Source organism: Cheilinus undulatus, linkage group 22 (genome assembly GCF_018320785.1).
Source record: "Cheilinus undulatus linkage group 22, ASM1832078v1, whole genome shotgun sequence".
In the NCBI taxonomy this organism is placed as follows: Eukaryota; Metazoa; Chordata; class Actinopteri; order Labriformes; family Labridae; genus Cheilinus; species Cheilinus undulatus.
Window position 1 is genome coordinate 16,961,789 of NC_054886.1, and position 26,063 is coordinate 16,987,851.

Here is a 26,063-nt window from a genome sequence, read left to right on the forward strand (position 1 = left end):
AGCTCTTTGACCACAGAAATGATGCTTATGTTTGGAGAAAGAAGGTTAAAGGTGCATAACCCAAAGAACACCGTCCCCACAGTGAAGCACAATGGTAGGAGTATTATGATGGGGGAACTGGGAGTCTCATAAAAGTGGAGGGAATCATAAAGACAGGAGGAAATGAGAAGATTGTGAAAGAAAACTTCAAGCAGTCAGCTGCAAAAATGGGTCTGGGTTGTCCCTTTGTCTTCCAACACAACAAGGACCCGAAACATGTATAGCTCCTGATGTAGATCTACCTCCAGAAGACCAACACATTTTATTTTTGTGAAATAAAATGTGTTGGTAAAATAATGTAAGCATCCAAAATAAAACTAGGATGTTTGTGGTAAAAATGTCTTGTTCTGTTGGAAATAACTGAAAATTTTATAGGGGGCTAATAATTTTGTCCTCATCTGTTTAGTGTTGGCTACATCCTGTTCACTGTGACTAGCACTGTGTGCTGAGAAATCAGCTTCTACCAGGAGATGGTTTAAGCCCTTTTTGCTCTGGGAGATCCCAAAAAAACAGTCTTGCCAGTGTAACCTGTATTAGGGACTTTATGATTGGTATTAATCAAAGAGAAATACAGTGTGTTCTTAAAGAAGTTTTTTTCTATAGTTTCTGCAGAAAACAGTCAAAACGAGTGTGATGTTTTGTCGGTAAGACAGCAACATTAAATTGTTTTAATGTGAAACACTACATGTGCAGGACAAGCGATAAAAAGGTAAGCCACATGTTAATTTTTTTTTGTTGGATTTGTGTAAATTAGTTGTAAAAGTTAACATTTTTTGTCTAATTGCACTATTACATAACTGATTTTTTGTTTTCTGATTGGTCTGACTCACCAATCAGAGACAGGGAGCCTCCTCTCATAGTAATAGTTGCAGGGCTACTTTTAGCTAAGTCAGGTCTTTTTATTCTATTTTTATTATTTGACACATTTGCACCATGAGTGAAGTTGCTCTCTGTGTTAGATAAGTCCAGCCTGTGAGGACCAACTCCAACATAGCAAGGGTGATGTACTGAACTCTGCTGAAGACCCATCTCTGGGTCAAATGCACCTTCAATCTTTGTTACTTCAAACTGGGTTACTTTTGGTGGCATGATTGGTCAAAATTAAAATATGTAAGAGACAAAAGGGAAACTTGCAGTGCATGAGAAACATGTAAATTATTTATTTCAACTTTAATCATACTTAAAAAATAATTTCATTGCTTAAGAACTATGAGAAATTTTAACCTGTTCAGTTTCACGGTTCATAATTCTGAAAGTCAAATATTTTTCAAGTAATTCAAGGTTTATTCAGTCAAAACATGTTTCACAGTAAAAACAAAGATACAATAAAAACAGAATACAGTACAGTAACATGATAAAAATCAAATACATTAAAGCTAATGTCCAGTCCATGCCCATGCGTCTGAAGTCTTGGGTTTTTGCTTGATCACAGAGTTGATCCAGTCGACATAGTTCGGCACTTTTGTGTACACACCGGGTTTTCCAGAGCGTCCGCAGCCGTCCCCCCAGCTGATGATCCCATACAGGAAGCTGACATCATCCTTAGCACAAGCCAGCGGGCCCCCTGAGTCCCCCTGGGGAAACACATACATAAACACAAACTCTCAGATCAGAGCAGACCCACACAAATGACTGAGTCACGCACTGGAAACCTAATGTAACGCTAAAAATCTCAGTCTACCCACGAGGGAAATAAACAACTGTGACATTTAATTTGAAAGGAAGGAGCTGAAATATTTTTGCACAGCAGGTTGAAAACGTCTCCGTCAGGCTATTGTAAACTCTCAATGGTACTTCACTTTAGGGGATTCCCTGCTGCTGTTTTAAGTGTCTCTCCATTACTCTAATAACTTTAGCTGACTTTGTGATATTGACCTTCCAGGGTGGAGATAGCAGCAGCTGTGAAGGCTCCTGGGGGCTGTTGTACCAAATATTTCAATGAATATCAGAGAAAAAACACAACAAAACAAAGAACTACAGTTTCACATTCAAACTAGTGATAAATATAAAGTAATACCTGAATAAAGCTCATTTCAAGAACATATTTTCCTGGAGAAAGTTACAAGCTTATGTAGCTAGCTGGTAAACTCATTTTACTTTGCATTATACATCCATTCTCCCCTTTCAGAAATAATGACAATATTTTCATGCCAACTCATAGCAGGCAGCTGGTTGAATCTGCTCTCCCATATGTTTATTTATGTTCCTAAATGCAAAGATCCTCTTTGTATTCCTGGATTTAATAAATGCTGTTCATTTTTTAAAATGGCGCTCATACCTGGCAGGCGTCTGCACAGTTGTTCAGCCCTGCACATATCATGTCATCTGTGACGTGGTTTCCATAAACATCTGGCTTCCTACAAGTGTCATGAGGAATCAGCCTGACTCCAGCCTCCTGCAGACTGGCGTAACCCTCCGCCTCTGTCAAATAAAGCAGAAGTAATTCATTTGATTAAAAAAAAAAATAGGAAAAGTTTAGTCCTTTATACAGTCCCAACATAAATAGAAGACTTAAGGGATAATCCTGACAGCTTTTTGGATAGCAGGATGACATTTTTGATCAGAAAATTCCTACCTATGCAGGTACATGACAAGATCTGCAAAGAGGTGTTGCTTTGTCCACCAGGGGCGCAAATCAAAGCATACTGAGTTCCTCACAGGAGCTAGGAGGGCTACATATCATAGCCCTCTTCAACCTTTGAACACAGCCCCCTTGGGTCTAAAGTAATCATCTGTGTCATGCTTTTGTCAAATATATTATGGCTCAAGCACTACAGGAGGTTTTAAACGGGATAAACAGCTTTGTCTTAGAACAGTGTTTCTTTAAAGGCAAATTAGACCCTTCTCAACTTGCCTGTCTCTTCCCTTGGGTGTGTCGACAGAGTAAAGCTGTGTGCTACCATGGCTGCAGGTGGGCATGCCAGGTGAAGGGCTGGTATTATTATAATGACTCATTATGAGGACAAAAGAAGCACAAATCCTGAGCAGATTTCATGGTTGGTACTCAAATATGTGTGCAAAAATACTGAAACACTGGTTTATCATTATGCTTTAAATTTAATCTTGTGTTTTTGTAAATATGATGTAAAAAAATTACTTGACCCACTCTTTATTTACACACAGTGAAAATCCTACTATAGAAACTATCATTCTTATTTTTATTATTGCATTTGCTTTTGTAGATCATAAAGATGGATGTGTATTATTTCCAGTCTGCTTTGTAACCAGTAACAAACACCTTATTGTTCTCTAAACTCTACTCTGTTAACTTCTAAGAGCTATCAAAGAACCAGACATACACCAAACTAGCAGCTCACAGCAGAGAGCAAAGACTTCGCACTTTGCATACCAAATAAGCTCAGTGTGATCTGTTCCAGCGTATGAATTCAAACAGCTGCTATCATGAAAGAACACTGCCATGATTTCCTCATCACTCACTCTCATGCATGTGTCCCCAGCCGCTGATAGTGCAGCAGTAGTCATCGGGAAACCTCATGCTTTTGTCTGGGAGACAGATGGGTCTGATGAACGGCGTCTTCCTCACACAGCGGCCTTCCTGTTTCTTCAGTTTGATCAGAACTAAAGAAGAAGAAGGAGATGTTCATACCGTGCATTAAATGTTCAATTTAGACAATGAATTGACAAGAAAAAACTCCAAGGCACTCCCCCTGTTGTGCTAAAATGCCTTCATTTTCATAGCATGGTCAAAAAGACCTTAAAACACACTTTCATGAGTTTTTTCTCAGTAACTCATTAACCACAGTAATCCTGTGTCAAAGAGCACCTCAAACATTCTCTTTTCTGAGTTCTTCTGCATTTTTTTTTAAATCTGGATTCAAGCATTTAGACACCATGTAGTACATGCATCAACAAAACTTCACAGGCAACCACCAATCAGAGCCTGTCCAGCTTCTTCTGCAAAGAACAGCCAATAATCATGTCTGAGACATGCATCTTACTTTCAACTTACCTCCCAATGGTAGTAAAAACAAATGGGGCATATTAGCTTCAAGCTAAGAAGATAGATGTGACTTTTTAACAGCTTTTCACCCTCATTTGATCATAAATGTGCTTTTTTTTTTAGTAAACAGTGATATACTTTTTAGCAAGTAAACCTTCTGGCGTACTGGTAAGATTGAAATGGCAACTTAATTCAAAAAGACAACTTATGAACTAGAAGTGATGTTTTGTTTGCAAAAAGTCAGCTCTAAGAGCCAGCTCTTTTATGTGAATGATGGCAGACAGCTCCCATTTGAGAGCCAGTTTCCCTTTCCCATTTTTGTTGTTTAAAAAGCCAAATTTGTACCAAATGAAGACATTTTTAGAAGTCAAACGACCAGCTGTTAATAAAGATTTGAGCAAATGATCGAGATTTTTAAAGAGTCAGATTTCCCTCCACTAAGTTGGCAGAGCAGTCTTTAATGTGTCCCAGCATGAGTAGCGTCCACCCTACCAATCCAATCCAGATAAAGCGACTTAGACAACTATACATGAAATTTGAGCTGAGATATCAGTGCACATTGAGGTACGTCTGCACCTAGCATTTAGGATTGCTACTTGCTATCTTAATGCCTAAACAGATGTTAATAGTTGGTGCAATGGTGTCGAAGAATGTAATGAAATGCAGAGAGAAAAAGTAGTAAAATGATGAAACAAGTGGTAGACATCGTGGCTCCATTTACCAATGAAACTGCCACACCCGCCTGCTAGTGTGAGTGTAATAACGTGAGAATGTGAGTCTGTGTTTGTGGGGGAGCAGAGGGACACAGCTGCTGGCTGACGCACAGCTGTGCACACAGAGTAGTGTCTTAAGAGACCTTCTGAATGGGGACAGGAGGTCTTCTAGTTTATGTGAGTCACTGAGTGTATATGTCTTTGTGTGTATTCAATGATTACCAATGTCATGCAGTGTTGGATTAAACACAGAGAACTGCTTTGGAAAGATGTACTCCTCCACTTCAAACGTCTTGCTGTTGAGGCCGGTGGTGTTGAAATGCTGCTGGCCAAGGACTACGCGTATCTGCGACCTGAGGGGGCTGTGGGAAGAAAGACTTTCATGAATACACTGTGCATGAACATGCCGGAGGTATTGACCTGACAAATACACATTTAACTCACTGATATAACATCAAATATCAGTTAGGTCAGAACAACCCACAACAGATCATCTTCTTTTATCAGTCTGAAACAGTGCAATGACTGTATTAATAGTTTTTGTTATGATACACTACATTTCTACTTGCTGTTCCTCCTCTGCTAATCTGCTTAGTAAAGCTGCAAGTCTATTAATTTTGGCATCTATTATTTTAAGGTTTAATTAGTCTTAATCAATCCTAAACCACTCAAAGCAACCATAAAGCACAACCAGTAGGCCTACTTTAACATCATACTGCTGACAACAACATAGGCACACTCTGAATCCAGGAATTTAACTTGTAGTGGGGAATCCCTGACATATTTAACCAAATAAATTGTGCATTATACCTCTCCACTGCAGAAGGCCATAGCCTTCTATGTTACTGATATTGTACTAATCTAATATACAAGAACTTGGTGGTGGCACACTGCTTGGTCAAGCTACCGTTAGATCTAAAATCCACCATCTTAAAGGTTTCCTGAGCCTTCATTCTCTCACTCTGGTTTAGTTCACACAACTGCAATCATGGGGAAGACTGCTGACTTGACAGTTGTCCAGAGGACAATCACTGACTACCTCCACAAGGAGGGTAAGCCACAGAGGGTCATTGCTGATGGGCAGGCTGTTTTCAGAGGTTGTATCAAAGTATTTGCATGAAAGTTGACTGGAAAGGAAAAGTGTGGTAAGAAAAACCAATAGGGATGAGCTCAGCCTTCAGAGGATAGTCAAAAAAGTAGATTCAAGAACTCAGGGGAGCTCCACAAAGAGTGGACTGAGGCTGGAGTCATTGGATCAAGAGCCATCACCACACACAGGAGATGGGCTACAAGTATCATGATCCCTTCAAGTAAAAGTAAATTTTAAGTTTCATTTGAAAATTCCAGTGTTTTCAGCTTCCACAGACAGTGATGGTTTGAGGTGTCATGTCATCTGCTGCTGTGTGTACTCTGTTCTTTATCAAGTCCAGAATCAACGCTGTCAGTCATCTACCAGGAGATTTTAGAGCACTTCATGCTTCCATCTTCTGATGGAGATACTGATTTTGTTTTCCAGCAGGACTTGACATCTGCCCTCACTGAAGTGAAAACTACCAGAATCTGGTTTGTTGACCATGGTGTTACTGTGTTAGACTGGCCAGCCAACTGGGCTGACCTGAACCCCAAGAGAATCTCTGGAGAAATGTCAAGAGAAAGATGAGAGACACCATACTCAACAATACAGACGAGCTGAAGGCTGCTATCAGAGCAACCTGGGCTTCATAACGACCAGCAGTGCCGCGGGCTGATTGCCTCCATGCCATGTTGCATCGATACATTAATTTGTGCAAATGGAGCTTCAGCTAATTACAGATTATAAAATAGCATAATTTTCCAAAATGATAACATTTCTGTATAATATAATCTTTTTTTGACTGGTGTTTTGTGTTATTGTAATATTCTGAGATTTTTTATTTTGTGAGCATTTAATCCATAATCATCAACATTAAAAAAGGTCACTATATCACTTTGTATGAGATCAATCTAGCATAATGAAAGTTTCCCTTCTTGAGTTTAATCAGAGGAAAAAAATGAGTATTTTCATGATATTCTAATGTTTTTTAGATGCACCTGTAGTTTGATTTATTGAATCCACACATAGTGAGGAAAATATAGATTCTGATTGAAGCAACAGCCCAGCACCTACATATTAATCCTGTCTTGTCTCCTTCCGCATGGAAAAAAAGAAGTTTTTGATCATATGTTTCATTAATGAAATCAAAACTGCTGCAAGGAGCCACATATCAACAGAGCTGTCAGTCGTGATGTTCTACCTTTTTAAAGGGATACTTCAACATTTTGGCAAATTCGCCCATTGCCATAATTCCTGTAGTCTTAGTAATAGGTTTGTTTCCTTTAGTTGTCGGTGCAAGCTGTTTCTAGATCTATGGGGACTGATATACCAGCTGCACAGCTAACGCTATGTAAGCAGACAGAATTTTTTGCTTTCCCTCATCAAACTCATCAAATACACAATCCAACAACTCCAAAACGCTCTCGTGGACAAGTTGTGACCTGCACATTCACCACGCTATGAAATAATCATGAAACATTACAAGACGGAGATGTTTTAAAGTTAAATGCAAAGCCAGAACTACACTCCAGACATGGCTGCTGCACTGTGTCACTCCGGCCAGTGGTTTACTCAAGAAATAGTTCTGAGTATTTCCTTCATGTGTCATAATGTTACATATTCATACATTATTATTTCATAGTGTGGTGAATTTCGATTGTGTATTTGATGAGTTTGATGAAGGAAAGCAAAAAATACCTTCTGTCTACATAGCATTAGTTGTGCAGCTGGTATATCGGTCCCCCCAGATCTAGAAACAGCTTGCACCTACAACTAACGGAAACAAACCTATTACTAAGACTACAGGAATAATGGCAATGGGCAAATTTGCCAAAATGTCTAAGTATCCCTTTAAATGGCATTAAATAACACATTAAAAATAAACTTTCAGCACAATTATGACTAGCTTTAATGAATGAAACCAAGAGTTTGCATTTATGTTTCTTCTATTAACACAGAGGAAGAAGGGGTTATTACCAGCAATTGTCAACTACAAGTTTAACTTCTTTGAACTTCACCACCACTGGTTGGATCCCACAACACAACTGCTTGTTTTAAGCCTCTGTGAACACAAAAAATGACCTGCCGGTGAGTCTGAAGTACAGATGTCCTAAATAACTGTCCTTTTTCCAGAGGATGTTATTTTCCATTCTGACCTGACTCAATAATCTTTTGGCTCTCAGACCGACTCCTGGTACGACTCTAATAATGGCAGAATTTGTTTTCTTCACTATGTTCCCTGCTTTTGTGCTGTGGGGTGTGCTGAACATTGTGGACTTTTAATTAGCTGAATCTAATCCCAGCTGATACTAAAAACAGCTTGACTTTACGAGTGTGTTTAGAAGGAAGCCTTGCAGATATGATTTAATGAATCCTTTATAAACGGCGGTCTTATGAAGATAAAGTGTCTGTTAAACTCCAGTGTGCTCTCATTAGTGACATCCACTTCAGTGATTTCATGCTGTAGCAAAGAATACCGAACTTGAACAATGACAACATTCCTGTTTGTTGACATGAGGGGGAGTAATGTAAACAACCCCTGTGCATGAGATGTTTTTAGGTTTTCCTCGAACTGCACGCTTGTCTAAATTTAGCATGTTTGTAAAGCTGTGATGCTGAGGGGTCAAAGTCTTTAAATCTTGGGAGGTGTGACCCTTGCTCAGCAACAAGAGCCAGAAAACAATTAAGGGAAAATAATACTACACTATGAACTATGAATATTTTATGATGTTTTAAAAACTAAAATGGCTCCCAAGAATACAAGATGATAATTTAGCGCCTTTTCTTGAAGCTTCAATGAGAAATAAGGATTCAATAGTACATTGTTAGACAGCTGAAAATGCGCACATATAAAGGATGATTAAAACTGAATTAATTATGAATCATAAAAAGCAAAGCATGCAATCTGCCTTTGACTTCCTTTGTTTGAGGTCAGCTGTTGCCTGGGTTCTTCACCAGTTAAAGCTTTATGGGAGAGTGGCAAAGAGAAAGTCACTGTTAAAGAAAACTCAAATTCAATCTGGACTACAGTCTGCCAAAAGGCATGTGGGAGGCTCCGTGGTCAAGTAGAAGAAAATTCTTTGGTTTGATGAGACCAAACTGGTGCTTTTTTTCGGACAATACACTGTGTTTGGCTGACACCAAACACTGCACATCACAACAAACACACCATCCCCACTGTGAAGCATGGTGGTGGCAGTATCATGCTGTGGGGATGCTTCTCAGCAGCTGGCCCTGGAAGGCTTATAAAGGTAGATGTTAAAATGAATGCGGCAAAATAGAGGAAAATCCTGGCAGAAAATCCTATTTTGGATTTCTTTTCCAGCAAGACAATGGCCTAAAGCATAGAGCGAAAGCTCCACAGAAAGGGTTTAAAGACAACATGATGAATGTTCTGGAGTAGCAGAGCCAAAGAACCGAGGCCCAGACCTCAATCTAATAGAACATTTGTGGCTGGGCTTGGAAAGGGCTGTTCATGCCTGCCCTGTGAATCCTGACAGAGCTTTAGCATTTTTGCAAAGAAGAATGGAGTAAAATTACTGTTTCCATATGTGCAAGTCTGATTAAGGCCAATCGACACAGGCTCAGTGCTGTGATTGCAGCCAAAGGTGCATCTACTAAATACTGACTTGAAGGGTTACATGTTTTTATTTCTTAGTAGTGTTTTTTACTTTGACATTTAAGAGGTTTTTTTGTAATTCTCTTAGGTCAGAAAAGCCAAATTGTATTGGCCATAATTGATTTATAAAATCAATAAAAGAGTAAAACATCCAAGGTGGTGAATAACTTTCATAGGCAGTCTGAGCTTGTGTGTTATCAAAAAAGCAAATGCAGTAAACCTTGGTGTAAGGCAGTAAAGTACCCTTAATTAAAGCATCACAAATAACAGTTTTAAGGCAGTCTCTCCTCTACAGTTTAAAAATAAATTTGGTGACCTTTAAAAAATCATGACAAATTGTATTGTGAATCCAGTGTTGTTACATGTATATTGTGAGTTGAGTGTATCGTTACATCCCTAGTGAGGAACTTTTGGTTAGTGCAGATTTTGGTGCTACCTTTGGATAAAACAGTACCTTTCAATTCTTCACTGATACTAACAAATAAATATTATCCCAATCACTGAAATTAATCTCCTACTGTTTGTTTAAGTGTGCTGTAACTCGCCTCAGCAGACACCTATCCCACAGCTTTGGTTACACCAGATAAAAGCAAATGTGTTTAACTAAAAGGAGCCATAAAAACTGTATCCATGACATACTTGCGGAAAAAGCAGTGAGCCGCAGAGACAACCCAGCAAGACGCCACTAGGGTTCCAGCGCAGAAGTCTGATTTCCCGATGTAAATGGCCGCCATCCAAGGGTGAGTGCCTGGCAGTGCTGAGTTTCCACCTAATATCCTCCCTCTGGCTATCGATAACCTCTTCTTGTGCTTTTTGCCACACACCGGCTTTTTGTTTGACTTGGGAGGCTTTGGTTTTCTCACACTTGGCAGGATTATCCTTCTAGATGAAGCTGTAAGAGAGAACAAGTTTAAGTGCAACATTTAGCACCACCATAAGCTACTAAACTACAGCTACGAAAAAATACTACTTCAATCCAGTCTAATAGCTAGAATATTGACACACTTCCTGAATACCTCTTCTGAAAATCTGTGATTTTGCAGCTGGAAGATTCTCCCCTGCAAGAAGCAGAAAAGCTCATCTATATGTTGATTTTGTCAGCAAAAGAGTGCAAACTCATGCTAATAATCATATGTGTACGAGAGCACAGCAGATGGAGAAGGCTTGTGGATGTGGTGCATACCCCTGGTATCATGACAGACGGGCCACTTGTGCTAAATCCCACTCAACACATTAATATTTGCCTCCACCTGACATGGCTTGTTGACTCAGGATGAGTCAGGACCTCATTTCCCCTTATCTAATTGAGCCCACATTGAAAAAGGAAACATTTGACTTGGCTGACTTCAACTCTCCAGAGCGGTGTGACTCAGCTGAGATTAGCTGTCTTCTCCGCACTTCAGTTTCAATCACAAATGTTGGATTTCTAATTAAAAGCGGAGGCTTTTTAATGAGGTGTTTGGATGTTTTTGAATGTTCCTCAAACCGCAAGTGTTGCGGATTGTGTCGCTTAATCAAGGCTGGAGATATTGAAGGATGCAGAGATTGGCCTCGAGAAATAGATTCAACATTTCACAACTTATTATGATTAAATCAATGCCACTCTTGGAAAAAAGCTCATTAGGAAAAAGGCTCATACAAACACGAAAACCAATAATAACCAAGGGCAAAAATTAATAGAAAGAATAACATTAATAAAGAAGAGGGGACAAGAATTCATAAATAGAAGCAAATTGAAAAATTTTAACCAAATGACCACACAACTCCTTTCCTGTGCCTTTCCTACTCACACACAGGCATGACACAGGAGGGGACGTCACAGTACTCCCAGGAGATGGCGCCGTCATTTAGAGTGTAGCACCATGGCTTCTTGTCCCCATCTGGGTTTCTGCACACAGAAACAGCAGGCAGAGTGTGTGTAGGTATACCACCACTGTTTTAAATACAGACTTTGGGTCTACTTTGAATGAGGAGGCAGAAAACTGCACATACATCTCAGTAGATTAGCAAAAAAGCTACATTTTCTTATAAATACACAGTCACTATTTCAAACAGATTCTGAGCCATTCTATTCTTTTCCAAATCTCCCAATATTTGCTTGAAATGGGCTCTTCTCTGATGTTTGGGACATTCTGCAGCACATACTATTTGCTCTAAGTGCCATATAACTGCAGGGTAGTCATAGCAACAGCAGCAAAAAACTGAGGGGAACAGTATGAAGGAGTGGAGTAAATGTGGAGAAGATAAGACCTGTTTTTATCACACACAGACTGGACTCCACATGTGTCTCTTTAAAGCAATGGGGAGTCTAGCCTGGGCTATGAGCTTATTTTGTGATTTGCTGGCTCAGTGGTAGCGTCTCAACCACATTGTGTATATCAAGACTTTTCTGATTTTAGTGATATGGGTAGTGTCTTGGATGCTGTACAAGGATCCCAAGTTACAAAAGCTAGCAGTTTTTAATTATTATCTCTGTTTCTCTGTTGTTGCCAGGTAATTTAAACATTATCAATGCATATTGATACATCAGTTGGTTGATTAATTATCCAATCAGATCAAAAGAAAGTCAAAACACTGATATACACCATCATCTTTCTGGTACTTTTTATCTTAGAATTCCACCTGCATGCACTTTGACAGTTTCCACACTGCAGCATGTCTTGAAAAAGCTAGCTGTTGCACCGGTTACTAACAGTTAGCAGCCAAGATAAAGAAGATATCTACTCCTTGCTTGACTTTGTAGACAAACTTCTGACAGAGACTACATCAGGGAGGGACTCTTGCCTTGTTCTGGCAACAATGTCTGCATAGAACCGCTTTATGAGAGCGTTTACAGATAAAAAAAACACACTCTCCCCTCGTTAAGGTTGAAGCAGCATGAGTGGTGCTTGATACAGGCTCTACAGATAAACAGAGAGTGAAAGGTCTGCTGCCTTGTGCCTCCATTAATAAACTTGTAGTCTGTCATCTCATGTTAGATTCATGATGCAAATATGAGCTGTGCAAATTTGACGTGGTTCAATCAGGGCAGCTGTACTTTATATTATCCTGCCTCTTTTCTGTTTTATTATGAGGCTGCTCATAACAAAAGAGATCATTGTTTAAAATAATACTTTGTCCTTACCTCTCCATTTATTAAAATCAAGATTGCAATAGATGAAAAATAACATAAATGCATCACATGACATCACACACCACGGATGAACTCTCATGAAATATCAAAACCCCTTATTTCAACATACGTATGGTTACGGAGGCAAGACAACTGGTATTCCATTCATTTATATGGGAATATCTTGCTGTCCCACTTGCCTGCGAAACTCCTCCCCTTTGTAATATTTTCATCTGGTATGTGCCGCAATTGCGTTGAAAAAATTGGAATTTTGAGGTGGATGTCGAAGAGACCGTATGGCAGTGTGCTAGCTGACTAAGCTGCTAACAAGATAACAGGCTATGACGACTTACATTTTTCAGCTTGATATGAAAAAACAGTCTGATTAACAACTTTGATATGAAATATTTTAGGATATATTAGTCAATATGAAGTGCTATAAGATCGTTTTGGTAGTGCCAGATATATTCAAACATTTAATTGAACAGTTGGAAGGGGTGGTTGGATTATTTAACATATAAACAAACATTTGAATGGCTAAACAAAACTACAAATGAAGTATATGCCATATTAACAGGTTCCTATGTAAAGCATGCAGGGCTGAAATAAAATACGATAATAAGATAATAAGAGTCCTCGTGTGTAAATGACTTAAAGAAAAAATAAAAAATAGGAAAAGACAGTCCAAAAGAGTGGATTATAATTATAAAACAAGCAGAAAAAGTACATATTGGTGCTTTGGAGTGAGTACAGGAAAAGAAATAAAAATGTTTGGGACTGAAAATGTTTATTGTTTTAAAATCAACATGTTTGAACACAAATGTCGATATTAGGTCCATAGTTTACAGGTTTAAAAGGGGCCACCTATTGAAAGTGATTAAACATAACATTTGCAAAATTTAAAAAAAAATTTTCAATACAGAGACCTGTCAGTTACTAAAATATATAAACTACTTTCTTTCCCTTTGTAACTGTGACATTTGTGCATGAAAATCGTCTGATATCGACTCCTATAACGTATCGTATCGAAATCGTCGGCAGATTTTGATACTGAAAAATATTGTATAGTTGTCCTACATATCAACATCATATTGTGATGAAATGGGTGGTTTCAACTCCTTGTAAACATGTGCCTTTAGGAGGGGATACAGTAAAAAAATGCTTACAGCTCCACACAGCAGTCAGTGGTAGCTGCTACTGTCCTAAGCTTTTCTTCCCTCAGACCCTCAGCACTGGTCACATGGCTGAAAGCCATGAGTACCAATCTAACACCTCTACTGAACAGAATATGTTTGCTCCCATTGCAGGGGTATTTTGGCTTCACTTCTGTACAGTGGAATGAGGTGGAGCGGTGTTGTCTGTCTTTGTATACAATGCATAGCTTCAACACACACACCTGCAGAAAGTGTGTTCCCCGAGGCCCTTGACGCGTGAAGACACCATTGTGCCCACGTGCAGCTCATCATACAGTAGGTCTGAGTTCCAGGGCAGACAGCGGGCGCCGGACTCCGTGGTGCCCACCACCCCTCTGTAATCTTTGCCCCTGCTGTTATAGCACTGTGTCTCCGGCTCTACACTCACATGCACAAGGGGAGACACATGAAACAGACATCTTAATCATGTCTGGATTCTGCAGGTATGTAAACAACACAAATGAAATCAGACCATATTCAGATGAGGAGATTTCTGTCCTTCACCCTGGAATCAGTCAGAACAAGTCGTAGGAGAAACTCTTTGTAAGCATTAACAGAAACACTCACCAGCTGAGAGCAAGTTGAGCAGCATGTCTTCACCTGCCACCTTTAATTCAACCATTGCCGCACATAAACGTGCATAAACATGAATGTACTGTGTGAATATGTATGCTCCTGTTTAAACACTCACCAAAGCTGCAGTACGGCCCGCTGTATGCACTCCTGCAGTTACACACTTCTTTGCCCGTTGATATAATCATTCGGCAAGTGCCATCATTCTGACATGGGTTGGTACGACACACTGGACACACAGAGGCAGAGCAGATCACAAACACATATTCATACTACAAAAACAATAACATTTAACATTTAAGTCAATTACTGGCTCATTTTTGGTCACTACCAGCTCCTGAGTGAATTCTCTCTAATGAGCACAAGCTACTGTAGTTGCTGGCTGTGTCTGTTATGTGCAAAAAGGGTATGTTTACAGTGGGTTTGAGATTTGTTGCTGAAATCAGCAGCCTGCTGCAGCTAAAAAAATTAGAGGGGGAGAAAATACAGCTGAGCAGGCAAAAAACTCATCAGACCTTTCAAACTGTCTTTACATAGCCATATCTTCCAGTTTTAATATTAAAAAATTGAAACAGGAAACCTTTATTGATTTTCTTTAACTTTCCACACTAATCCAAGCTTGTTCGCTCGTTTTACAAAGTGGAGAGACTGGCGCATCAAAAAACCGTATCCATGATTTGCAGTGCCAATAAAAAGTATTCACCCCCTTAGATTTTCAATTAAAGGTAAAATTAGTGTGCATTCACCCCTTCAAGTCCGTATCTAGTAGATGCCCCTCTTGCTGTCGTCACAGCTCTGAGTCTGTGTGGATAGGTCTCAGTCAGGCTCGCACATCTAGGAATTGCAGTTTCCACCAAGTCTTCTTAACATAACTGCTTAAGCTCTGTCAGGTTGCACAGGGATTTGGCATCAGCGGCACTATTCATGTCCAGCCACAAATTCTCTATTGGATTAAGGTCTGGGCTTTGACTCGGCCACTCCAGGATATTTACCTTGTTGTTTTTGAACCATTTCTGTGTAGCTTTCACTGTATGCTTTGAGTCATTATCTTGCTGTTCATAAATCATCTCCCAAGCTGTAGTTCTCTTGCAGACTTAAGAAGATGTTCCTCCACGACTTTTTCTATATTTTGCCACATGTATTTTAATCCATACCTTAACAAGCCTTCCATGGACGGCTGCTGAGAAGTATCCCCATAGCATGATGCTGCCATCACCGTGCCTCACAGTAGGGATTGTGTGTTTGTGGTGATGCACAGTGTTTGGTGTCTTTTCTGACAGCCAAAAAGCACCATTTTGGTCTCATCAGACCAGAGAACTTTCTTCCACTTGACCATGGAGTCTCCCACATGCCTTTTGGTGAACTCTAGCAAAGATTTAATCAGAGTTTTCTTCAGCAGTGGCTTTCTCTTTGCCACTCTACCATAAAGCCTGATCTAGACAGATTTACAAATGTGCCATATTCCTTCCATCTCTTGATGATGGATTTAACTGAACTCTGGGGATGGTCAGTGCCTTGGAAATGTTTTTTGCATAACTTTCCCCTGACTTGCGTATATTTTTCAGTAACCTTTTCTCCGAGCTGCTTCTTTTGCCTTTATGGTGTAATGGTAGCCATGAATACTCATCTATCAGTGACTGGACCTTCCAGACACATGTGTATTTATACTACAATCACTTGAGCGACATTCCCTGCACTCAGGTGATCACTGTTTCACTAATTGTGAGACTACTGCTGGCTGGACCTCTGATGAATTAGATCAGTCACTTAAAGGGGGTAAATACTTATGCAGTCACTTATTTTACCTTACATATTTTTGTTTAATTGTAGAGATCCATTTTCACTTTGACATTAATAATGTTTTTTTTTTTTGTCAGAATGGCCAAATAAAGATGACCATGATTGATTTATAAAATCAATAAAAGGGTAAAACATCCAAGTGGGTGAATAGTTTTTAGAGGAACTGTTTATGTAGTGCTCTGACTTGTGTCAACAGGAACCAAAACTATTCAACTAGGTGCCATCAAATGCTCGTCTTCACAAAGCACCACACTTTTGTTTCTAAGCTTTCAAAAAAAAGCGACAGATGTTACACTGTTTAAGGGGAAAACTGTAATTTACAAGGACAAGAATTCAAAATGCAAAGTGGACCGCAAGTGTGTGATGCTGTTCACATCTGACACTGTTTATCAATGTTGTGTTTTTAGCATGTTTAGGGCCTTTTTTATTTTCTTTACATGTTATTTTAAACTTTAAGTTCAAACTGGTGCTGTGATATGATGTCCTCACTGTTGATCTAGTTCTTTGCATTCCCTAAAGACGTGTTGCAGCATCTGTGAAATATGTCTGGTAATAAAGATGCCACATCTGCTCTGAGGTCATCTTAAGAGAATTTCTTTAGCAATCAGCCAAAAGACAAAAATAATCTCAAAACTTTCAAAGCATATTCAGGTGGGTTTAGCTGAAGGGGCCACTGTAAGACAAGCCCCTACCAACTAAACAAAACACAGTTTCGGTTCAAGGATCATGAAACCAGCCCACTGCCATTCTCTCCTTTATGCCATCTGAGCATCCCCCCACTGAGATGAAAGCACCTACAGGACCCATGGGGTGTGTCCTGAAACAGCACTCCTGAGTCACAGACTGAGTCATATAATCTGTCTTTTCTTCCATGGAGAGGTTCCTCCTGTAACTATGGAGCTGTGATCAAAGAATAAAAGCATTTCTTCAGGCTGGGAGGAGACCTGAGCGTGTGAGGGTTGATATGAAAGAAAAAGTTGGTGGAATCAAAACTCCTGTTTGCTATTGTAGGGCACATATACCCTTATCTGGTTTTACTTCAATCATCTTGCCATAAAGCAAAACACAAGACACAGAGTAGGCAAAAAAACAAAGGCACATCTTACTGGTGTAGCGAACTCTTTCACACTTGATTTCCCCTGCTGCACACGTGCACTGTTCAACATTACGGAGGTGAATCCGTCCCCAAGACTCTCCGCTGTCATAATAGCGCAGGTGTACTGTTTCATAGCACTTCTCTGAAAGAGAAAAAGCCGACAAACACACAAAAAAACATGATATGTTGAAACATGAGAGGAGATTGAAGGGCTCAATGGAGCATGAAGAGCAGGGTTCAGTGTGCTGAGCTGTGAAGGATGCGTTCAACGTAGAAACGTTTTTGTTGTTGTTGGAAGAGAGAAACAGAAATGAGCTTGAATGCCAAATGCTTCTGCAAAATGATTCATAAGCTGTTTTAGTATCATGACCTTAAATACGTTGACACTAGAGGTGAAACTTCTCTCAGGAAGGAAAAAGAGGGAGAAGGTGAGGTGATTTTAAAAATTGTAGCACAACAGAAATAATACCCATGAGCACTCTGCAGGTGGAAGGATTAAAAGGATTTCATGATGTTTTAAGGGCTGCAAAGATAAGGCAGCATTTTTGATAAACTGCAATTAAAAGTACAAACTTAATGCTCGCCAACTTTGTGTCACTGATTACAAAATTGTACACAGCAAGTTTTAATATGATAAAGGAGGAGAACTGAAGTGATTCTATATTCTTCTTATATTCTATATATTCTATATATATATTCTATAAATAAAGTTCTTGCATTGTATTGTATTGTGAATTAATCTAATCAGGTTAACTTAAAGCAGTATAAATAAGCATTTATAATATAATATGAATAAGTATTAATAAGCTGAAGACTGGAGTATGATTTGATTATTTCTAAATCATAATAGGGCAGTCTGACAAGATTATTGTCAGGGACGGTTGCAGCTGTCTGAACTGAGTGGTCTAAGCTGGAATCTGGTTGGCTGATGATGTTTCCTGTGATTTAGTTGGTCAAATCATCAGTAGCTGGTTTTTGGATGTGTCTAGTAGATAAATGTGAAATAGAAAAAAGCTAACTATAGACAGTATGTTTAGTGAAGGAAGTCTGAATGTACTGTATATATCATTCAACTGGAGATGTGCATTTAATCCTGACTTAATCATTACCTATCAGCCAGTATGAGCATTTATATCCTACACACTGCAAAGTTTTATTGACATAATGAGATAAAAATATGTTATGCCAACAGAGACTAATTTTACTTTCTGCACAGGTGCATTTTGCAGATATGATTAAAGCGCCTTTGAGAAACTTTCATATTTTTGAGTTTGGTGCCCCTATGGACAAAGCATCTTGTTATCTTGTTATCTTATCTTGTTGGGTTTTTTTGTCTTCTGCATGTTTTTTTTAATCCAACAAAAAATCACACATCTTTCAAAGGGTTGTATGTGATTCTCATTGAGAATCTCCACTGTTGAAAATATGATGAAGGCTGTTTTGTCTTTGTGCAACTGATGATTTCATCTGATGCCAATCCCCTTGAGCGCTTTCAGGCGTGAATAAAAACAACAAAGAAACAATCAATCTTGTCATTGACGGTCTTGTTTGATTTTGAAGGTTATAAAGAGACGACCATAAATTTTACTATGATTCTTATGCTGCTTTCACACTGCTCTAATGCAGTCAGATGAAGCTCAAGCTAGCGATCAGCTATGTTCAGGTCATCTGGTGCTAATCTATACTGAAAAAAAAGCTTTTGAAATTTATTTTGTATTCAGGAGGGACATGCTGCAAAGCAAGGAACTGTGCTATACAAACTAAACAGCAGACAGACAAAAAGAACTGAGTTAAAGCAAATAAGCACAAGGTAGTCAAATTACAACCCCAAGTCCAAAAAACTTGGGGCGCTCTGTGAAATGTAAACAGAATGCAAAGATTTACAAATCTCACAAGCCCATATTTTATTGAATTTGATGGCAGCAGCATATCTCAGAAAAGTAGGGACAGGGCCATGTTTACCACTGTGTAGCATTTTGAGAGTCTTGGGAGAGGAATGTTGTCCCATTCCTGTCTGACATAGGATTTTAGCTGCTCCACAGTCCTGGGTCTTCTTTGCTGGATATTTATGATGCGCCAGATGTTTTCCTTTGATGAAAGGTCTGGACTGAAGGCAGGCCTGCTCAGCACCCAGGCTCTTCTACTGTGAAGCCATGCTGTTGTGATGGATGCGGTATGTAGTTTAGTATTGTCTGACTGAAATATGCACGGCCCTGAAAGAGACGTTGTCTGGATGGGCGCATACGTTGCTCTAAAACCTCTATCGACTTTTCCGCATTGATAGTGCCTTTACAGATGTGTAAGCTGCCCACGCCATAGGCATTAATGCAACCCCATACCATCAGAGATGCAGGCTTTGAACTGTGCTCTAATAACAAGCTGGATGGTTCTTCTCCTCTTCAGTTCGCAGGACACAGAGTACTGGTTTCCAAGACTATTTCAAATTTTGATTTATCTGACCACAGAACAGTTTTCCATCTTGCCCCCTCCCTACTTTTTTAAAATGTGTTGCTGCCATCAAATTCAAAATGAGCTAATATTTTTAATGAAACTGTAAAATGTTTCATCAGAAATGTTGTTCTCTTTTTTATATAAATTATACACAGTACCCACAATTTTAGAATTAGGGTTATAAACAATGTCTCCAAGGAATAATTTCATGGTAAACACTTGGATGTAAGGTGACTGACAGTTAACGGTGTTATGAAACAAAAAAAAAAAGAAACTTGATTTCTGAGTCTAATATTCTGGGATTAGTGGTTATTAAGAAAGAACTGGTTTTAAAAACTTGCTACTCATATGATAATATAACACCTCTTACTCTGTTCACAGAGTCTCCCAGTGAAGCTCTCAGGACAGGAGCACTCAAACGAGTGCCTGTGTGGGATCAACGTGCAGATGCCTCCATTCTGACAGGGATTCACCTGACAGGGATCTGTGATTCTTCGTGACGTGTGGACAAAAACTGAAACATATCAACAAAGAACATCTCAGTGAATGAATTTCATTTAAAATGCAGATAGACTTCTATAATGTCCGATTAAATTGACTAATTTCTGGGAAAACTAACCATCTGGTTGAGTTTTTTCCGGTGCACAGAAACCCCACTGACGGTCCCGATCAAAGTTATGTGTGAGGGAGCACCTGCAGCAGGACAGAAGAGAGGTAATGTCTCTGAAACTAGTAAAAGAAATCCTACAAGAACCCCTGTTTTGATATCACAACAACAAAAAATTAATCAGAAGCACCAAATATTAGGTTTTTTTTATTTGCATGCAAACCTCTGCACCCTGTCAAAATTGCTCTTTGTTAATTATATAAATAATTATTAAATACATGTAAGAGCTGGAGTAGAATAATACATGAAAAAAGTAATACTGCCATAGTACATTGTTTTTTTACGTATGCTAATTGAATTTTAAACCGATTGGTTATATTTTGATCTTACTTGGGTCTTTTTGTGGATTTAAAATCTGAATCCTCTTCCACTATCATGACTGACACGCAGAAGAGAAGGCAAAGAGGAAAGAAGGTGTTGTTTCTTCACAAACATCTCATTTCCAAAGAGGCTCAAAGTTCTGTTTAGTCTGCATGGTCAGCCCTGCTGTGAGTGTTACCTCTAATTAGACAAAAGTTGAAGTTTTGAGCTGTCTGAGGCTCTGCAGGCCAAGCTGCAGCTAAAGAAAGCTATCAGTGACACGCCCGAACATGAACAGACTGTATATGTGGCCATAACATTAACATGCATGGGGATAAGTTGCTGCTGAGAGTAGGAATACTCTCACTTAAACCACCTCACACACTTTTATGTCTGCTTCCAGCATCATGCCGGTGTATCTGTGACAGCAGCAGTGTTGCATGTGACTGGAATGCTGTTAATAGAGATGTTCCAAGGCGCTTTGCCCAGTGACAGCTGGGATAGGCCCAGTGACAGCTGGGATAGGCTCCAGCCCCCCCCCCCCCCCCGACCCTGAATGGGATAAGTGTTACAGAAAATGGATGGATGGATGGATGTTCCAAAGCGTATAATTTCCTGTCCGATTAAATGCAAAAATTGCGATTAGCCGACTACCCTAAAGTCAGTGGAGGGCGGCTGCATTACAGTTTAGATGTCACGCTTGACCAGGACTGTGGGTCTGAAATTTCTTCAAAAAGAATATGTTACGAAACAGATTAACCAAAACGTAATTGAGTTTTTGAAGACAAAGGAATCCAAATGTAACCATTTATCTATCTAGTCATGTGCTTCTAGACAAAGGTATTAGAAATTTAGTAGTTTTGGTTTTTAGCATACAGCACAGAAGCAGCAGCATGAGATGATCCAGGTCCCATAACTAACTACACACTTTAATCACTATTGCATTTGCATGATGCACATCCTGCCTCTGTGGGACAAATGTGACGCAATGTACCTACTGGTTTAGCATGATTAAGTATTGACTCTTTTTAAAACTCCCTGTACTGGTAGTTATATTTCCACATGAAATTAACAAACCACATCAGATGATTTCATTGGCCTCAAAATACAAACTCTTAAACCTTCAAGCACTACCAAGCTGATCTGAACATGCCTCTGTGTTTGAAGTGCTGTGCACTTTGACGCCACCCTGACTTTGAAAAAAAAAAAAAGGAAACAACCAAGCAAAGCTCACAAAAAGCGTACTAACTCTGTCAATCATTGGCTAAATAAATCAAAGTAAAACCGTGATGCCTCTGCAGCACTCACTAAACCTCAACAATATGATGCCAAACCCTTCATGGCACTGAATTCATGAGCACACTGCAGGAACATGCCAGGTCACATTACAGAAGCTTCATGTGTAGGTGGACCGGAGACATTAGGCCATATGTAATTGCACTGATGTTGCTCCAACTTGCTGGCAAACATCCCTCTTTGTTTGATTCCAAGGAATGAGGGATGGAAAGCCCTTCAGCAAGACTGTTTTTTCTTCACTTCTAATAAAAATAAGATTTAGTTGCTGTGTCAAAATCTTAAGTAATAAAAAGTGCTGCATGGTGGATTGAACCATGACAGCTGTTTATTCAGCCTGAAGATAATCTGTTTGAAGAAAAACTAGAGCACGGGTTTTTAACTTGTGTTCCCTTAAAAAAAAACAAACTTTAGTTTAACACCATGTAAGATATCCTAATCTAGGGCACACACAAGTCAAAGACATGACATGACAAAGCCCACCAGCGGTTCTGAAACGAGAGGTTTGTTCAAACCAATTAGCTCATTATAAATGTCATTATGTTTCCTGTCAACTGCTGCATAAATCCCGTAATTACATGCGACTACAATTACACACTGCATTAATGTCCCTCAAGCAAATCACATCCATTACTGCATTGTATGAAGGAAAAACTACCAGTGTTTCTGTTCATTTTATCAGTGACGTAACACTCCAGTTTGTAAAGGAGTGCAATCTGCGGTCTCTGATTTATTGTCTGAGCAAATCCACAAATGACGAGGCAGCACCTCAGCCTGTCAAACTCTGAGTTGTCTCTTTGTCCCACGCAAGCGTGTGGTAACCAAGTGTGATTACACACACGTTTGTGTAACCAAAGCGGTAAACAGAGACAGGGTTTGGCTAATGAGGACTCACCATGGTCGTGAGGATAGGATGGTGATGCAGTGATGATGAATTCTGCCACCTTGACGAAATGGGAATTTGCACTCTTTGCCCATTGTAGTAAGAACTGTGAAAGACAGCAAGAATAATGTGTCATAGTGGCTTTTATTGACAGTAAAACAATGAGTGTGCTTACACGGACACTATGAAACCCATTCATGCTTGATTTCTGAACCCTGTTACTCAAGGAATCCTGGTAAACAGCATAGTCCGATTGGTTTTATTAGGATAAACTTCATTGGTATATGACAAAGTGGATTAACACACCTAGCTTTGTTTAATCTGGTTCCTTACATTAAAATATATCTATCACTATAACATAAGCAACCGTTAGGGGAGATCGTGCGCATTTTAGCGCTCTCAATTCTTCATTTTTTTAATCACTTTGGCTGTGTTCATGTAAATGGTATAAATTTGGCTGGATTGAGTATTCTTATTTGATCTTGTTATTTCCATCTCAGCTCCTACAGTAAGTGTAAAATACACTGTTCACAAGCAGAGTTACACACAAGCTGTTAAGCACAAAAATGCACCATTGAAACCCATTCAAACTGCATTTTTAATTTTCTTTTTAAAGTTTTTATTTTTTTGGCTTTTTATGCCTTTATTGACAGCGGAGGACAATGGATGGAATTTGAAACAGGGATGAGAGAGCTGGGGAGAGACATGCGGAAAAGTGCCACAAGCTGGATTTGAACCGGGGCCAACTGTGTACATCATGGGGCCCACCTTAAACCACTAGACCACCTGCATCCCCAAACTGCATTTTTTTTAATCTCACTTCCATTAAAGCATAAAAAATGCATTTTATTATATCTGGGTGTTAATCTGGGCTTTGGCCTTGGAATTATCATTTTTTCCATTTTCCACCAGATGGCATCATTTTGACCATATTTGGCATATGTGAAAAAAACATATCAAACATGCAAAAAATAATAATGCATAAAATCAATGTTGCGGCTAATCACTGATATATCCCAGGCTGTAATCCACACACACAAAAAATTTTTGCATGTAATATATTAAAAATAATTCATTTTTCTGTTTTTGTCATTGAAAAACATGATGGCATCATGACAAAAATCTGGCATTCAAAGGGTTAAAATCTTAAAAAATTAATTATGTTCTGGTATCAGTGACTAGGCCAGTTGTAGGTAAATATTAGCTCAATGAAAGTAGAATAAAATATTACGATAATATTTTTTTATAGCCATCGCATGAAAAGCAGCGCGAGTGTGACTAATATTAAAACAAACCCTAAGGGGTTAAGTACAAAACTGGTGCATCAAAGGTACCTGATTATTCTCAGATTAATATAAGCATGTAGACACACAAGGTGAGTTTATCTGAAAGTTAGCCAGTTCACTCTTGGTACCTCACAGACACAGGCGGTTTTACCATTGGGCAGGTCGGCCTCAGATTCCAAGAGGCCACAAGATACAGTCATTATAGTATGCACTAAAAACAAGGTGTACATGTAAAATGTCTTTAAATGCTTAAGTCACAGATTTTGAATGTAATAGGGTGCCAAGAGATAATAAAATAGCATCAAAATACATTTAAATTATCCAGAAAGTCAGGACCCCTGGCACCAACACCAAGGTCCAAGCACTATAATGGTCAAATATGCCTTCATATCAAACATCCCTAAAGACATTTTGAAATAATTACTTTGTGTGGTCAGATTGTATCAGGATATTTGGACATTTATATGTCAGATGTAGGTAAGTGTAGCTGTCTGGATTTGTAACCAGAAAACGGATGCATCAAAATATTTCAGCCTCTCACTGTGATTGCTTTTATCTAAATAGGCAAGGGCCTCCAAATTATTAAAAGCACCCCTGGTCACTTAAACAAACCCTGTTTGATTTTGTCCAGTACTTTTATCAGAGGGCAGTAAATCTATGATCCTCTCCCCACAGAGCTAAATCATGCTGTTTCACACCTTCACCAACACTAGCTTTCACATGGTTCAGATTTATGTTGCACCAGAAGCTTTCTGCAGATGAAAATACATAATACTCTGTCAGATCAGCACACGTCCCCCTCCTCTTCTCATTTCCCTCTGAATTAAACACAGGTTATAGGTAAAGCTTACCTTTCCCGCTTTCTCTCTGTGGCTCTATAGAGGTGGTAGTTTCATACCCAGGGACAAGCATGCGCTAAAAATGATAAAAAATAAGTTATTTACGAAGGAGAAGACAGCGCCACAAGGGTGTAGGATGTGTAAAACTTACCGACCGTGTAGAGAAAACACAAGGTAGAAAAAGTAGTAAAATGTAAGCCATTGTGAAAGTTTGTCGCTCCATGTTTTCCAGACAAGCCTTTATCCACAACTCTGAGTGTGCCAGTCACGTTATATCTGTCAGTTTCCGAGTCTTCAGCCTGCTTTTGGTCATAGGAAACGTGGGAAACCCTGCAAGTATTATCCTGTCCCTCACAATTTCAAGCTGTATTGAGTAAACCCGTTGCGTCATTAGGCTTGTCTATCTCTGAGGCATCCCATGTCCCGGCTGGTGTTCCCTCAACACCTTCACAGCAGACACCCACGGTTTATCAGCGTCAGTAAACGAAGAGGAGAGAGGGCAGTCTGAAACTTTCCAGAGGCAGGAGAGGGGGCGGACGGGATATCCCTCCTCATCCAGCCTGGAGGATTCAGACGTTATTGCTTAACTCCAGTTTGACGTTACTTTAGTTTTTTCTCTAATGCTTTCTTTCTACATTTTACTAATTACTATCACTTATTCGACCGATAAAACAAACTTAAATGTATCCATTTGTTTACCTGCATCACTGCGTCACCATCTAAGACCGTTGGTTAATGAGGCTGTTGCTAGCTCCTTTGTTAGTTTTGATGCAAGCTAGCTTTCAGCTAGAGGGTTTAGCATAAGGCAGGGGGTCTCAAACTTTACATCACCAAAATAAAAGTACCAGAGACCCTCAGTGTACCTGTAGGTGGTTGAACACGGCTATGAACATTCAAGAATAGTCATGCGAAGACAAGGCCGACCATAAGGGGGAATAAAGGGGAGAGCATTCGTGTGCCCATCTAAACTGGTGACCCATGGGGTCAGCAAGGTCATGGTCCATTAATGCTAAGGTGTGATGAAGGATTTTTTTTCTACCTGAATGATAACCACTCTTATCAAAGCAACAAGTATGTATAGCAATCTAATAAATATAAACCCATTTATCTGGGAAAAGGGGGTTTAAAAATGGCAGAAAGGATGGGGAAATGGGATTTTAAAGTAG

The 26,063-nt window shown here is 39.3% G+C and overlaps 1 protein-coding gene across 4 annotated transcripts; it reads right to left on the reverse strand.

Moving 5' to 3' along the window:
• Positions 1–1,280: 1,280 nt before the first annotated feature.
• LOC121504721 (hepatocyte growth factor activator) lies at positions 1,281–25,501 on the reverse strand. 4 transcript variants are annotated; one of them, XM_041779756.1, is made up of 15 exons: positions 25,053–25,501; positions 24,910–24,973; positions 22,785–22,878; positions 20,249–20,322; positions 20,000–20,143; positions 17,189–17,320; positions 14,401–14,511; positions 13,913–14,087; positions 11,195–11,292; positions 10,421–10,462; positions 10,044–10,296; positions 4,936–5,075; positions 3,478–3,618; positions 2,318–2,460; positions 1,281–1,613 (listed from the first exon to the last, which is right to left on the reverse strand). In XM_041779756.1, the coding sequence occupies exons 2-15, from the start codon at positions 24,968–24,970 to the stop codon at positions 1,416–1,418; spliced, it is 1,806 nt and encodes a 601-aa protein (XP_041635690.1). In that variant the 5' UTR covers positions 24,971–24,973; positions 25,053–25,501; the 3' UTR covers positions 1,281–1,415. The 4 variants fall into 4 exon arrangements, with proteins under 4 accessions (XP_041635690.1, XP_041635687.1, XP_041635688.1 ...); XM_041779753.1 differs by having other exon boundaries at positions 25,049–25,501; XM_041779754.1 differs by lacking the exon at positions 10,421–10,462 and having other exon boundaries at positions 25,049–25,501.
• Positions 25,502–26,063: the final 562 nt, after the last annotated feature.

Coding starts and splice junctions, on each gene's coding strand:
- LOC121504721 (XM_041779753.1), bottom strand. CDS start 25,120: ATGGAGCGACAAACTTTCACAATGGCTTACATTTTACTACTTTTTCTA. Junction 17,321..19,999: donor TGGGAGACTCTGTGAACAGA/GTAAGAGGTGTT, acceptor TTTCTCTTTCAG/AGAAGTGCTATGAAACAGTA. Junction 1,614..2,317: donor ACTGTGCAGACGCCTGCCAG/GTATGAGCGCCA, acceptor GTGTTTCCCCAG/GGGGACTCAGGGGGCCCGCT.